The 13,869-nt window shown below is 38.9% G+C and overlaps 1 protein-coding gene across 3 annotated transcripts in view; it reads left to right on the top strand.

Annotated features, from left to right (window-relative positions):
• The first annotated feature begins 244 nt into the window (after positions 1 to 244).
• The window catches only part of Hoatz (HOATZ cilia and flagella associated protein), a 31,475-nt gene continuing 17,850 nt past the window's right edge, over positions 245 to 13,869 (top strand). Inside the window, exons 1-5 of one of the 3 annotated variants that reach the window (XM_058586398.1) lie at positions 245 to 611; positions 4,280 to 4,724; positions 5,248 to 5,286; positions 5,729 to 5,799; positions 13,353 to 13,475. In XM_058586398.1, the coding sequence (XP_058442381.1) occupies positions 4,499 to 4,724; positions 5,248 to 5,286; positions 5,729 to 5,799; positions 13,353 to 13,475 (459 nt within the window). In that variant the 5' untranslated portion in view covers positions 245 to 611; positions 4,280 to 4,498. The remainder of the gene's footprint in view (positions 612 to 4,279; positions 4,725 to 5,247; positions 5,287 to 5,728; positions 5,800 to 13,352; positions 13,476 to 13,869) is intronic. The other 2 variants (XM_046466021.2, XM_046466031.2) reach the window with 2 other exon arrangements.

The raw sequence follows: 13,869 nt of genomic DNA, 5'->3' as shown, positions 1-13,869 counted from the left end.
AGTCTTTTATCTAGGAGTGGTAAATTAAACCAATATAAACTTGCCAAAGCTAATGTAGACGGTGTTTGTTTTCAATATTCTTCTTAGTTTCTTTCTAATCACCAACTTCACCTCCACTCCTTAGAGTTCCTTCCCCATCTCCTTGATCACCAAAAGCATAGAAATTAAAACAGTAAACAACTCCCCTAAAAGGTGCCTTCCTGGTGCTGTCTAAAACAAATGCAATCTTCTGTTTGGGCATTTTAAACACCACAAACATTCTTACTTAGATTAAATCATGGGTCTCCCTGGTCTCCAGGCATGCCTAGACATGAACCATAAAGGCGACAAGATCCTTGGAGTTTCTTTAGTAACTGCAGGCCAAGTCAACAGCAACCCTATGAACAAGCATTCTTTTCTTCAAACAAAACTAGGCCACACACATTTTTTGATGTATTTCACTTTTTTAATTATACTACACACAAAATAAGTACATTTTAAAAAATTTAGTACACAATGGATCTTGATGACTTTTACATAAATTTTCTTTATTGATTATCTTTGAAGAAAAGTTTCTAATTTTCAAGGCATCTAACACAATCATCACCTTGGATGACGACAATCCAGCTCAGGTAAGATTCCTTAAAATGCAACTAATAATTTAAACTAAAAATAAATCAGGAAGAAACATTACATATAGTATTATGTAAAAACGACTAATAATTTGAAGAAACAGAACTGTTTCTATGACTATTCTCACGAAAGTTTTAGGTATGCATATTGTTAATGGAATGAGGGCTGTTTCATTCCTACTTTCATTTATGTATATATTTTAAATAAGTATGAAGTGATTTGTTTAATGTGTGCTACAACATTGTGCATCTCCCAAATATGGGATGAATGAATACAAAAATCATCTGCAAGTGATCTTTTACAATTTAATTTTATAATTTTTACAATTAACATTTTCTACTTCACTTTGATTTCTTACTCTTCACAAAACAAAGCATGCTTTTGGCAAAAAAAAAAAAAAGGTGTCTTTAATAGTCAAAGATAATGTTATAACCTTCTCAAACTCATCCTTGGGAAGTTCTTGTTTTAATAGTTTTAGTTTGGAATTTGTGTCTAATAGTCTAGATTGCCTGTCCCTATTCGTGTTACTAGTGGCATCTATGAGCCCATTTGCTGGTTTTAGGAATCGATCTACAGCTGGCTAGAAATTTCCTTTGTGGAAAATAATTAAGAATTAAGCCTTCAGGGTCAACAATGATTGCTCTATACTGCGTGCAACCACATTCTAGTGGGACTACTTCCAATCGAGTTCTACCATGTGTCTAATCACAATATTTTTTTTCCTCTCCCTTCTCACTCATTAAAGGAAAAAAGGGGGGAAACATCTAAAGGAAAAAATTATTAGTAGATACCACCCAGAAATCCTCTCTAACTGTCCCCTTTCCTGACCTATCCCACGCTCAAACACATCCACACCATTAGATGTGAAACTGCAAGAACAGGAAAACAAAACTGTCACTAGACAGTTTCTCTGGCCTCTGCAGACTTCACCCTGAATACCCAAATTTACTCTTGCTCCCAGGACCTACTCAAATCTGACCTCCTCCATGAACATTCTCATTACAGTTCTCTTGGTGCCTCCCTTTCTGTTTCTATTAGTAACGTCTATCCAGTTTAGTAATTTATTGTATACTGTCTTGAATGACAAATAATGTGTGTTCACTTTGTGTCACCACCTAGCCTAAGGTGGAGGGTAAAACAAATGCTGAACATGTAACAAGTATTTAAACAAGTATGTGCTAGTAGTTCTGCCTGAGGCTGACCTTGAGGAGTACAAAACTTAGGCTTTGATCCCAAAAGGACCACACTTTGATCTAAGGAGCTGGCTGGGTAGCTATTGACTAGAAAATGGAGCCCTCACTTCACTGTATGGCCCTCTAAGAATACAGCCCAAATCCCCAGAGTTAAGCAAGGGTGCAGATGGCCACCTCAAACATAATTCTCCTGCTTGTCAGGGGACACTCAGGCCTACCTCCGTTTGGAAAACTCAAGCCTACACTCTGAGGTACCTGGGAAGCTGTTTTCTCAGATCGTAATGGGCATGAAAACTGGGTGGGCTTGTGGAACTTTGGGGGGAACGGGGAAAGAAGGAGCTCTTTGCCCTTACAGCTACACCAGGAAGGGAAACTCATCAAGAATCTGTGCTTCCACCTCCTCCATCTCCCCGAGGCCCCCATAGGGGCCGCCCACAGCCCCAACTCTCAGCCTCCTCCCCTCCCCCACTCCTCCCCACACCTCGCGCCCGCCCCGCCCCCTCTGCCCGCGGGATTCCAAGGGCGGTTGGCCCGCCACAGCCACCGCCGCGGTCACTTGGCGGCTCGGCGCTGCGGGGAGCAAGGGGCTAGGAGCCGGCTCTAGGGTCTGGGCTGGGAACTGAAGAGAAGTTTTCTGATGCGGGCTAGACCCGGCGTGAGAGAAATGGGAGACCGGCCCGGAGAAGCCAAGGGGAAGGGAAGCTGAGCAGGAAGGCCCTGGGAGGTGCGGGAGACCGCGGGGAGGGGGAACCTGGCGTTCCCGCGGGTCACCTGGGGTCGGGGGCGCGGCCCTGGGGATGCAGGACCCTTGGGCCGGGCTGCTCCCAGGCCTGACAACCCGCGATGGGCGCTGCCAGTCCGGCTGGGACCACCGCATTGGTGCGGGCCGGTCAACCCTGGAGGCGTCCGCGGAGGACCCTGGCTCAGGGCCTCGCCCCCAGTCCCTGTCAGGTGTCGGCCCAGGTGTAGTGGGGGGTGGCGGGGGCCGGGTCCCCGCGGCCCGCCAGCCCGCTCGGAAACTCCACATCGGCACTGCGGACCATCCGGGAGCTGCAGCGGCGGGCGCCCGGTGCTCGGTTTGTAGGCAGTGTAATTAGCTGATTGTACTATGGTGCTTACAATCACTAATTCCACTGCCATCAAAACAAGGCACAGCATCACCCGCTGCCCCGCGGAGTCTGGAGAGGAGTCAGCAGCGCTTGGAAGTGTGATGCGTCAGCGTTTGTCCGGGAGCAAGTTGCCAAAGTGCGAGTAAACCCACGGAAGGGGCTGGCTGCTCTCCAGATAGTTAAATCGTTAGCTGTCTCTAGGGAGTCCAACCAGGATGGTACGGTCTCGTGCAAGGAAGAAATGCGCGGAGTTTAAAGGCTTTAAGAAAAGACATTTAAACTGTTTGGAGAACCCCTCCCCCATGTAACAGTTACGGCTGTATGCTATGGTTCATTACTATTTTCCATTAGTAACGTATTCAGCAAGCCAGCAACTAAGTGAACTCCGATGTAACCAATGATTTGCCTATCACAACAAATGGAGGCACCAACTTAAGACTGAAGTTATTTTTCTGTGAGTCTAGTTACTAGGCAGTGTAGTTAGCTGATTGCTAATAGTACCAATCACTAACCACACGGCCAGGTAAAAAGATTGGGATTCATCCAAATGAGCTGCCTGTGCACCATCAATGTGTTTGGAGGAGAGGTCTATTGGAATGGCTGATGTTATCCATTGCCTACTTACCGGTTGCTCAACCAAGAAAAATAGCATTTAGTTGCTAAATATACAATATATGTAATATGTATGTATGTGTATTTTTTAATATTCCTTCAGGCTCTTAACCAAAATTATTTTAGATTATTTTTTTCCTTCAACTGGTTGATCTGTTATTGACTTGTGGCTATTGATCTTTGACCTATGAGACTATATTGTTAGCAATATTTTGAAAAAAATAAAGTGTCTTAAAGATATAAATTGTGGATAATCATTTGTCCATTTCCTTTCCTCAGTTGGCTTTATGATGTCCATCTCAGTTCCTGCCATAGTAATCACAATTTTTCTACTGCTGAAATGGTTAAATTGTTCCTAGATTAACAAAATTTCCCGGAAAAGCTATTCGCACTCGTTGATACTTTCATAAGGATATATTAACAAAAAAATTCATTATTTTTCATGAAAGAACTAGGCCCACTCATTAGATATATCCCTTCTTTTAAGTAATCATTTACCTATCTGCCCAGTCCAGGCCTCTAGCTAAAATGTTAGCTACTAGCTATCCTATTGAATTCTCCAACGCAGGTCTCAGAACTTCTGCAGTAGCAGGTGCTAAACCTCTGCAGTCTGGTCTTGGAGGGGAGATTGGTGTGATGGAATCAAATAATTTAAAGTTTATTCAGATCTCTTTTGGTAGGGAGGGGGAGAAGGGTGGAAAGCTGCCCGAAGCTTTTGTTAAGGCTAAAGTGCTCCCCCACTGACTCTGACAGGACACATCCAAAAGTTGATGTTGTGACTCGCATCTAGACTCCAAGGCTCGGCTGGTCCCGAAGCCTGCGATCACCATAGAATTGGGCTTCAAATAGGCCAGGAGCTCGCGCTGGACCCCAACACCTACGGAAGAAACAGAGCTTCCGCCGCCGGCTGGTAACAACTTGCCGGGTCCGGAGGGAGGGGTGAGGGAGCTTGGAGAAGCGTCCTGAGTTGCCATGGAAACAGGGCCCTGCAGCAGCTCTAGTAGCGGAAAGGAGTCTCACGAAATTTGTTCTCCGGGGTTACTGGTGTTCGCTGGCTGCTCGGAACAGGATGCCAACTTAGCTAAACAGTTTTGGCTCGGGGCGTCCATGTATCCCACTAACGAATCTCAGCTGGTGCTGAGCAGAGGAAGCAGTCAGCGTCTGCCGGTGGCGCGGCCCACTAAGAACTCTGTGGCTGGTGAGTAAAGTAGCCGCCTCTCAGAGGTAATTCCTCCCGTACCATAACTTACCTAGAAGACACTAGATCCCCTTCCAGGAGAAACTTCCCAACCTAATGCTAAAATAAAAATCATTTCAGTCTGAAAGATACAAAACGAGTAAAAGGCATATACATATAACACATGTATAAGTAGTTCGTGAACCTTGCCAGAGATCCTTCCACCCTAAAAGGATCGCTGGTATCATTATTACATCTAACAATACATGTTAAATGTCCCTTAAATTATGGCATCTGTTTGACAAGCAATATGGAACAATCTGAGGAAATAGTATATGTTGGCTAAAAGGATTTTAAGGATACTAGTTTAAGCTGAAAGCAAAGTCAACTTTAGTATCAAGTTCACTAACCAGTAAGCCTTACATGAGGCCTAGGATGTGAAAACTGTTATTATGCAGTATTTAAGGGGATAGAAAATTCAGACACCTTTTTACATTGTGGTTTTGTTCAATGATTTTCTTTACTTCCCTTTTATATTTTTTAGAGAAAAGTCACTTCCAACATATTCCCTTTGAGAATAAGAGTAAGTACCAACTTTAATGCCTTTCAACATCTGGAATGCCTAGGTTCTTCAGAAAATGGGTAATAAGTACAAAGGTACAATTTTACATATTAGCATAACTTTCTGAATTGCATACCTAAGACCCTGCATCAGGGACCATACTATTTTTAATACCTAAATTTCTATAACAGGTTGAATAGAAATGTAGAACCGGAATATCTTCTACAGACTCTTTCTTGCCCTGACTCAGGCTTACTCATCATCTAAACAGATTAGAGGTTCCCTGCAGCAATAGCTAATTAATCCAGTCTCCAGTTACTTATGAATCTGGTCATACAGTATTAAGACATATATCTGTGTGTAGTTTTCTACTCTTTTAACCTTTATCCAGTTTTTATATCAATTTGTTATTATAAAATCATGATAAAATTTTTCAGATTGAATTTGACTTTATTCCCTCTAGAGGACACAGATTTTATTGCTAACACCCTAAGAATTCAGGAATCTGAGGAGAAAATAAAGTATCTACAAAAGGTAAGCCAGTATTTCATGTCATCTGATTCCTTTAAATTTCTAAGTACTCCTGATTATTTTATCATTTTTACTTATTTTTGGTGCTGGTGATATTCTTTTTAAACATGAATATAAAATTTGCTACTTCTGGTGTGTCAGCTTAGAAAAGCCTTATTAGAATTTTAATTGAAAATTAAGAATTCTATTAAATTTTGGCGATTATGAGTCTCTGCAAAAGCCCAAGGATATACTGGAATAACAGAATCAGAGAGAAATGAAGAAAGATAGATTCACACTTTTCAATAAAGCCCCAAACCATATACAATGTTCTAAGTATAGAAATACTGTTAAGAACAGGAAAAGTCAAACAATTAACTCTTTTAATAGGTCACAATCAAATGATCACAGGAATGAGTCTGTCACCTAGACCTGTTTTGACTAAAGCCTGGAATTAAACACATTGGTGTAGTCAAATCAACTGAGCATGTCTCTTTTTGGCAACATTTCTTCTTTGCTTTTCATGATACGGGCAGAGCCTCTAACCCAGCAATTAATGCAGTGATTTATAGCAACATTTTTGTTTGGTTCATGGGTAAACTCTATTCCTGTAATAGTTCCTGAACTATGAAAGCAAAGATGGAAGATTTGTTTTGGCCTAATGTCTTTAATCACTGGATATATTGGCAAACTCTGAAGGCTCTATCGGGAATTCTACATAAATTACAAAACAATGCATTTCAGTTTGCTGATCACAATTCACTCTGTGGACTCCTGGTAATTCCTTCAAACAAATTATGTGATCACCAATAATTAGTCAGCATTTTCTTCTCTTAGGATATCGTGTACTGTATATTTATACCAAAACTATGGAGATTTTTAAAAGGCTATTTCCAGTGAATTTAAAATAATTTAAAGTCAACTTCGTTGGTACTTTTGAATTCAGTTTTCACTGCATTTCACATAGGAAGGAATTAGAAATGAAACCTTAAATTCAAACTATTAATCAATTTTTATAAGCTTTTGTCAAACAAGATGATGTGAGTTACAGGTGAATATAATACTAATGGACTATGGTCACCCAAGTGTGGCTGCACATACCTATAATCCCAGTGACTTGGAAGGCTGAGGCAGAAAGATTGCCCTAAGCAACTTAGTGAAATGCCATCTAAAAGTAAAAAATAAAAAGTTCTGTGTGCGTGCGGACACACACACACACACACACAAACACAGAGTAATAGACTGCTATATTAATAATCTTATAACTGGTTTCCTGACCTGAGTCCTTCCATTAATTTATTAACTACTCAGTTAATTCCACAGATATTTATTGAGAGCCTGCCATGTGCAAATACTATACTAGATGCAGGAATGCAAAGATAAGGGATCAAGAACCCTTCCCAAAGTCACTTAGTTTTGAAGGATGTAGAGTTTGTCAATAGATTTATACTGCAATCCTCAAGGATGCACTAATTATCTTCTTAAAATCCAAACATCAGTGTGCTACTTTTCTAGATACATTTCTGCACCTCCCCTACATGGCTTTCCATTAGCTCAGTATGTTCTAGTCCCTTTCCAACCTGACCATCATGTACTTCTGTCTCTTTCCCTCTTCCCATATGCCCCCTACACACACTCCATATAGTTTGTTCTCAACTATTTAGTCCAAAGCATGCTGTTTGGCCCACCCATATGCTGCTAAAACAATCAGTAAGTAAAATATATTTTTGCTATGCTTAAATATGCGCAATATATGCCAAATTATACATTAAGCTAAGGGGTCCTGCAATGCAATATAGAAAATGATTCTATTTGCTGAAAGTAGAAGATAATGGGTCTAACAAAACATTAAGACAGCAGGAAAGAAAGCTTATAACTAAACTGTATATTTTCTAAGTATATAGAAAAAAAGTAATAATATATAATATGGCAGAATATGCTAGTTTAGGATACAATATGGTTCAGTATGCTGTATTAATCAGTGTTCCATTACTATAACCAAATACCTGAGATAATCAAGTTCAAAAGAGGAAATATTTATTCTGGCTCACAGTTTGGGAGGTTTCAGTTCATGGTTGGTTGGTTCCATTGCTTTTGGCCTGTGGCAAGGCAGTATATCCTTCCTCCCCTAAGCAGGAGTGCTTAGGGGAGGAAGCTGATTACCTCTTAGCTGAGTGAAAAACAGAGAAGAAGAGACTGGGCTCCCACAGTCCCCTTCAAGGACATGTCCCAAATGACCTAAAACCTCATACGAGGTCCCACCTCTCAAAGTTTCCACCATGTGCCAGGCATGATGGTGCACACCTGTACTCCCAGTGGCTTAGGAGGCTGAGGCAGAAGGATCACAAGTTCAAAGCCAGCCTCAGCATCTTAGCAAGGCCCTGAACAATTTAGCAAAAACCTGTCTCAAAATAAAAAATAAAAAGGGCTGGGAGATGTGACTCAGTGGTTAAACACCCTTGGGTTCAATCCCTGGTGCCCCCCAAAAAACAGTTTCCACCACATTCCAACAGTACCATGGGCTAGGGACCAAGCCTTTAGCCCATGATCCCTAAGGGGATATTCCAGATCAAAATTATTGCAAACACCATGGTGCAAAAGGAATCCTGCAATAACCAAATGTTTTTATAGATATGTGATGTGATATTAATAAAACCCAACTTGTTGTATGTATATTTTGTGCTAAACACTAAGCTAAGCAGTTTATGTGTATCACCTCATATGCTTATTAAAATTGTCCCTCATGATTATTACCATTTGACCAAACAAAGCTTGAATGGTTTTCCAGAATTCCTATAACTAGAAAATGGCAAAGCCTGGATTCAAAGCCCAGTATCCTAACTTTAAAGCCTTTGAAATAACCTCATAATAGACTCACTGTTTTGTAATGATTGTTAACCATGGTATTATTCAGGTATGTCGCCAAAAATTCTAAAATCAAAACTATGGTATAAATAACACCAAGTGTGAGAAACACCGCTCCAGCATGTGGGACTGTAAACTGTTTCTTCAACCTTCAGGTGGGGTACACCTCTGTGTCTCTGCCTAAAATGCTTTTCCCCACTTACCTCTAAGGCCTAGCTCTAGTGCCAGCTTCTGAAAGGCCTTCCCAGAGGTTACCCAAAGACCAATTGAACAGCTTCCCTTCTCTGTGCTCCTATGGCAGGTCACAGATCCTCTCTTAGTACTTTTTACAGTTTCTGATCTGTATCCTAGATAATTGTGTGTGTTTCTGTTTCCTCGTAGATACCGGCACCATAATGTAGTGAACTTTAGAGATAACAAGGTGATTTTAGGGTCTAACTCTGCCATTTACTATTTGCATGACTTTGAGCAATCTATCCCCCTTATGATGCTCAGCTTCCTCAAATATAAAAGGAGAAATGATAAGAAATATCCACTTTGTAGAGTTGATGTAAGATATATAAAACACCTGGCCATAGTTTGTCCTCAACAAATGCCCTCTACGGAAACAGAGATCATGTCTTATTTGCTAAATCCAGTGCCTTTCTGATTATTGGAACTCAAAAGAATAATTGTTGATTAAATAAGTGAATTCATAATTTCAACTAATTAATGTTCTATATTCTCTCTCTCTCTCTCTCTCTCTCTCTCTCTCTCTCTCTCTCTCTGTGTGTGTGTGTGTGTGTGTGTGTGTGAGTGAGAGAGAGACAGATTGAACCCAGAGCCTCATGCACTCATGCACTGGATGCACATACTCTATACCACTGAGCTACAACGAGGTCCTGTTTTATTTCAATTTTGTTTAGCCTTTTCAACATAGATTTATCTAAGAAGTTTTCCTATGTTATCTAGGAATGCTACCAAAATCTTATGTGTTAGCACATCTCTCCTCCTCTCAATTTTGCTTTGATCTTGTGGACCTTAATATGGGAGGAAATGTGATTCCCTTAATAATTCAAACAGAGTCTAGTTTTTGGTGCCACTGTTTTTCTAAGTCTGTATAGTCTCTCTACATTGCTGCCACCACCATCTTATAGTTTTTAGCCTGATGATATAAAAAATATGGGGACTAGGAAGGTATCTTTTTAACTAATAAACCATTTACAATGATCTATTTAAGAGAATCTTCTCTCTTAAAGATGTATTCATGCACTTTCTCCTTAAAATTCATGAAAATCTATAAATTATTTTCCATCTCTCCTGAATGTACATTTATAGCCCTCTTTCCCCAACAGATATTAATTTTTTAGTTGTTAAAGTTTTTTAACTTTAATGTTATTCTCCATTTTAGAATATTATCCATGTATACATTATAAATGCTTTTGGTTAGTGAACAAAATGCTATTAATCACAACTACTATTTCTATGATGGATATCCATGGCAAGAAATCAAAAACAATTGAGTCTGTCAAGATTAAATGCCTTACTCTGTCCATAAAGGAAACCTTAAAGCACTATACTAGACCATTATTCTTCCTTTGAGAGTTCTAAAGTAGTCTGAAAACATTACAATAAATGAATAGTCAGCTAATTCTTTGAAATCATAAAACTAATTTGCTTTTCAGTTTTGCCACCTTTAAGAAAGCTCTTTAGCTGATTATCTCTTTATGAAAAGAATTATAAATAATTCATTTTCTGGGAGAAGGAAAAAGAGGTCAGAGAGTTTTTAAGGCACATTAAATATTGTATATGTAATATTTGGAAATGTCCACATGGAATCAAAATTTTTACTTGAGTGAAGAGAAAACAAAGGGTTTTTTTTTAGGAGGAGGCAGATACCAAGGATTGAACTCAGAAGCACTCAACCACTGAGTCACATCCCTAGCCCTATTTTGTATTTTGTTTAGAGATCCAGTCTCACTGAGTTGCTTAGCAACTCGTGTTTGCTGAGGCTGGCTTTGAACTCATGATTCTCCTGTCTCAACCTCCCGAGCTACTGCAGAATAGCTTCTCAGATAGGCTCTTTATTGGGAATGGGTTTTTAGTCTATTCCGTTATACATCCTATACAACCAATACTGACCATATAATAAGCCTTCCTCAAAGTTTGAAACTTCTTGAGCCAGAAACAAGTCATGTCATGTTGACATTATTCTTAGAAGTTTCATAAATGTATATTTTTAGATACTGAGGCATGAAAGTAGAAAACTTTTTTTAAATAGGACTGGAGACTGAACCCAGGGACACCGTATCATTGAGCCATATCCCTAGCCCTTTTTTATTTTTTATTTTGAGGCAGGGTCTCTCTAAGTTGCTGAGGCTGGCCTCGAACTTGCAATCCTCCTACCTTAGCCCCTGGAGTAACTGGGACTACAGGTTTGTGTCACTACACCCAGCTGGAAAACTTTTTAACATTATTATTCATTATCATTATGTCAGCTTCTGAGAGCCAAAGCAAAAAATGTATGGAATTTCTTAATGTCATTGCCAAGACAGGAAGAAAATCCTCCTATGCATCAAAATGATAGATCAAAATAATTAGCTTCCTAGACAAATCTAAATTTCCCCTGTAACAGCATTACCTGACATTTTTGCTATGCTGCCCTAACATAGTATTTACAAAATTCCTTTTCCCCCATAAAGAGAATACCAACATAAAGTGCCAAATTCCTCCTTCAGCAAAAAAAAAAAAAAAAAAAAAGATACAATTTGGTCACCTAAATTCTTGGTGTTCCTATTTCATTAAGGCATTTGACTGCAAGAATCATAAAAAGATACTGTGCATTTATGTATCAAGGAAATAATAAAATATTACATAAATGTGTTTTGCTCTTTTACATCATCTATAATCCTTCATTTTTTTTAACTATTCAAACTTGGGGGATATTTTCAGGTTACAGATAACATTTCTCCCTACTTTTCTTTAGTAACACTTACAATCCATGAAAACATAGTTGGGGTAAGAATGAGATTTGGGATCAAAAAACTGAATTCATTTGCCCTATACAGACCCAGTCCCACACTTATTTAGGGCCATTCCCCAAATATATCTCTTCCCTTTTTTTCCCAAAGATTTGTATACTTTGTCTTCCAAAGACTTCATCTTAAAAACAAAATAAAAATAGTTCAAACCCTAAAGTCATATTGAAAAAGGACCCATATTAATTGTCTGCTTATAAAATATAACCAAATGAAACTATTGATATAAAAATGAAAATAAAAAGGGACTATGTATTTTTTAAATAAATTCAAAACTATCGATTTGATTCCAGTTATTAAGAAGCCTTGTTCTTCAAATTAGTAAAAACTTATCAGCAATAGGACAAATCAAATAGAATTTATTGAAGAAGTAGAATTATTCTTTGGACCAGGAGACTCAAATTATTATTATGATACATCTGAAATTAAAACCATAATCTACCTTTATCCTTTGCCTATAAAGAAAGCAAGAAAAAAAGATCCTTGGACAAGTTGTATTATAGGCAGAGATGACTTATGTATCATACTTACTTCATCACTTTTTCATTTTCTGTGGTCATGTATTTTAGTCACATGAAATATGGTCAGAAACACCCTCAGAAGCTGAAGTGATACAGGCATTTATGTATTATCTCTTGAGATTTTATAGTTCCCAAGTCACCATGTTGATAACATTATACAACCTCATTGTTCATAGATCCCATATTTACAAATTTGCCTACTAGGTATGATTGCTGTTTTTGTGCTCATTTGTGGACATATACTAAGTGGCTGAAAAGTGTTGAGTTGCCTAACACATGTCCCTAGCTGACGTCAAACAATGCTACGGTCTGCCTTCATGTTTCAACTCATACTGTAAACAAGTTTCTTTTTTTGTAACTAGTCCCTTGGTGGAGGCGTATTTTGGTGTTCAAAATGGCCTCCAAGCACTCAAGTGCTACTTAGTGTTCCTAAGTGAAAGAAGGCTCATCATGATGTGCCTTAATGGAGAAAATGTATGCATCAGACAAGCTTTGTTCAGGCGTGAGTTATAGTGATGTTGGTCATGAGTTCAATGTTGATAAGTCAACAGTATATTTTAAAACAGAAACACACATAATACAGGGTTATGTGCTATTTCAATGTTGAAATGTGACTACTGGCTGACAGGAATCTAAAGCAGTGGTTTAGTATTCACTAATTCAGTGTTTGTGGAGACTTTCTGTAACTATTGCAAATAACAAAAATCAACTGTCCTAAAATTGGTCAAACAACAATTTACTATGCAGAGGCTTTCAACATCTGTCTCCTGCCATAACTCCCCAGCCTCATCTACCACAATCCCTCTTTATTTGCAATTTTTGCTATGGCCAATTTGAACTAAGTGTAGTTCCAAGAACCCACCAAGGTGTTTCATAACTCTGTGACATTGAAACTACACTTTCTTCTACCTAGAAATGCCTTTCTCCCATTTCTTCCATTAGATAGTACTTACTTGTACTGCAAAACAGTTCAATGGTCTCATTAAAGCCTTTTCTCACCCTCACATATTCCCTACTGTGATATAAATACCCTTTTCTTTGTTTCCCTAGGACCTGTGCATCTCCTGTCATCATCCCTGAAATATACTAGAGTGGGGTAGTCAATGAATTTTTCTTGCAGGTTCTACATTCCTTATGGAGAAGGACCATGGCTTTTTTAACTTTATAATTACAGGACCTGAAAAATTGTAGGTGCTCTCCTAACTCACCAAAGAAATCTTCAGGAACAAATGGCTGTAACTTTTCTGGACCAGGATTCTGCATGATAGCCCATTCTCTGAGCTTCAGATCATATGAGGTATTCATTCAATAGGCAAACAAAGCAGAACAGGACTGACCAAAACCCAGAGGACACAGGTACTCAACATACGTGTGGTCAGTTGTGCAAAAAGAATATTGGAGGAATAGACAAGAGTGGAAATATACTGTAGTCTATAGGGCACAGGAAAAAAAAAAGCCACCATAGATGACACTGTATGAGCTCAAAGGAAGAAAGAGATCACAGAAAAAGGTAACAGAAATTTAAGGGCATGCTGCCAAGGTTTAATAGCATGAAGAGAAATCTTACCATGAGAACTGAAATATGGAGTCAGGAATAGAAAATAAGACAGAACCATTGTCCAAGAATATATGGAATTCTAAACAGGAATTGGACATGGAATCAAGACAATATTCTATATTCTGGATTATTG

This window comes from Marmota monax, unplaced genomic scaffold (assembly GCF_021218885.2).
Source record: "Marmota monax isolate L192 unplaced genomic scaffold, Marmota_monax_Labrador192_F-V1.1 WCK01_AAM20220418_F8-fsc00045, whole genome shotgun sequence".
Lineage (NCBI taxonomy): Eukaryota > Metazoa > Chordata > Mammalia > Rodentia > Sciuridae > Marmota > Marmota monax.
The sequence above is the reverse complement of the archived record's forward strand: the minus strand, read 5'-3'. Positions and strand labels throughout refer to the sequence as shown.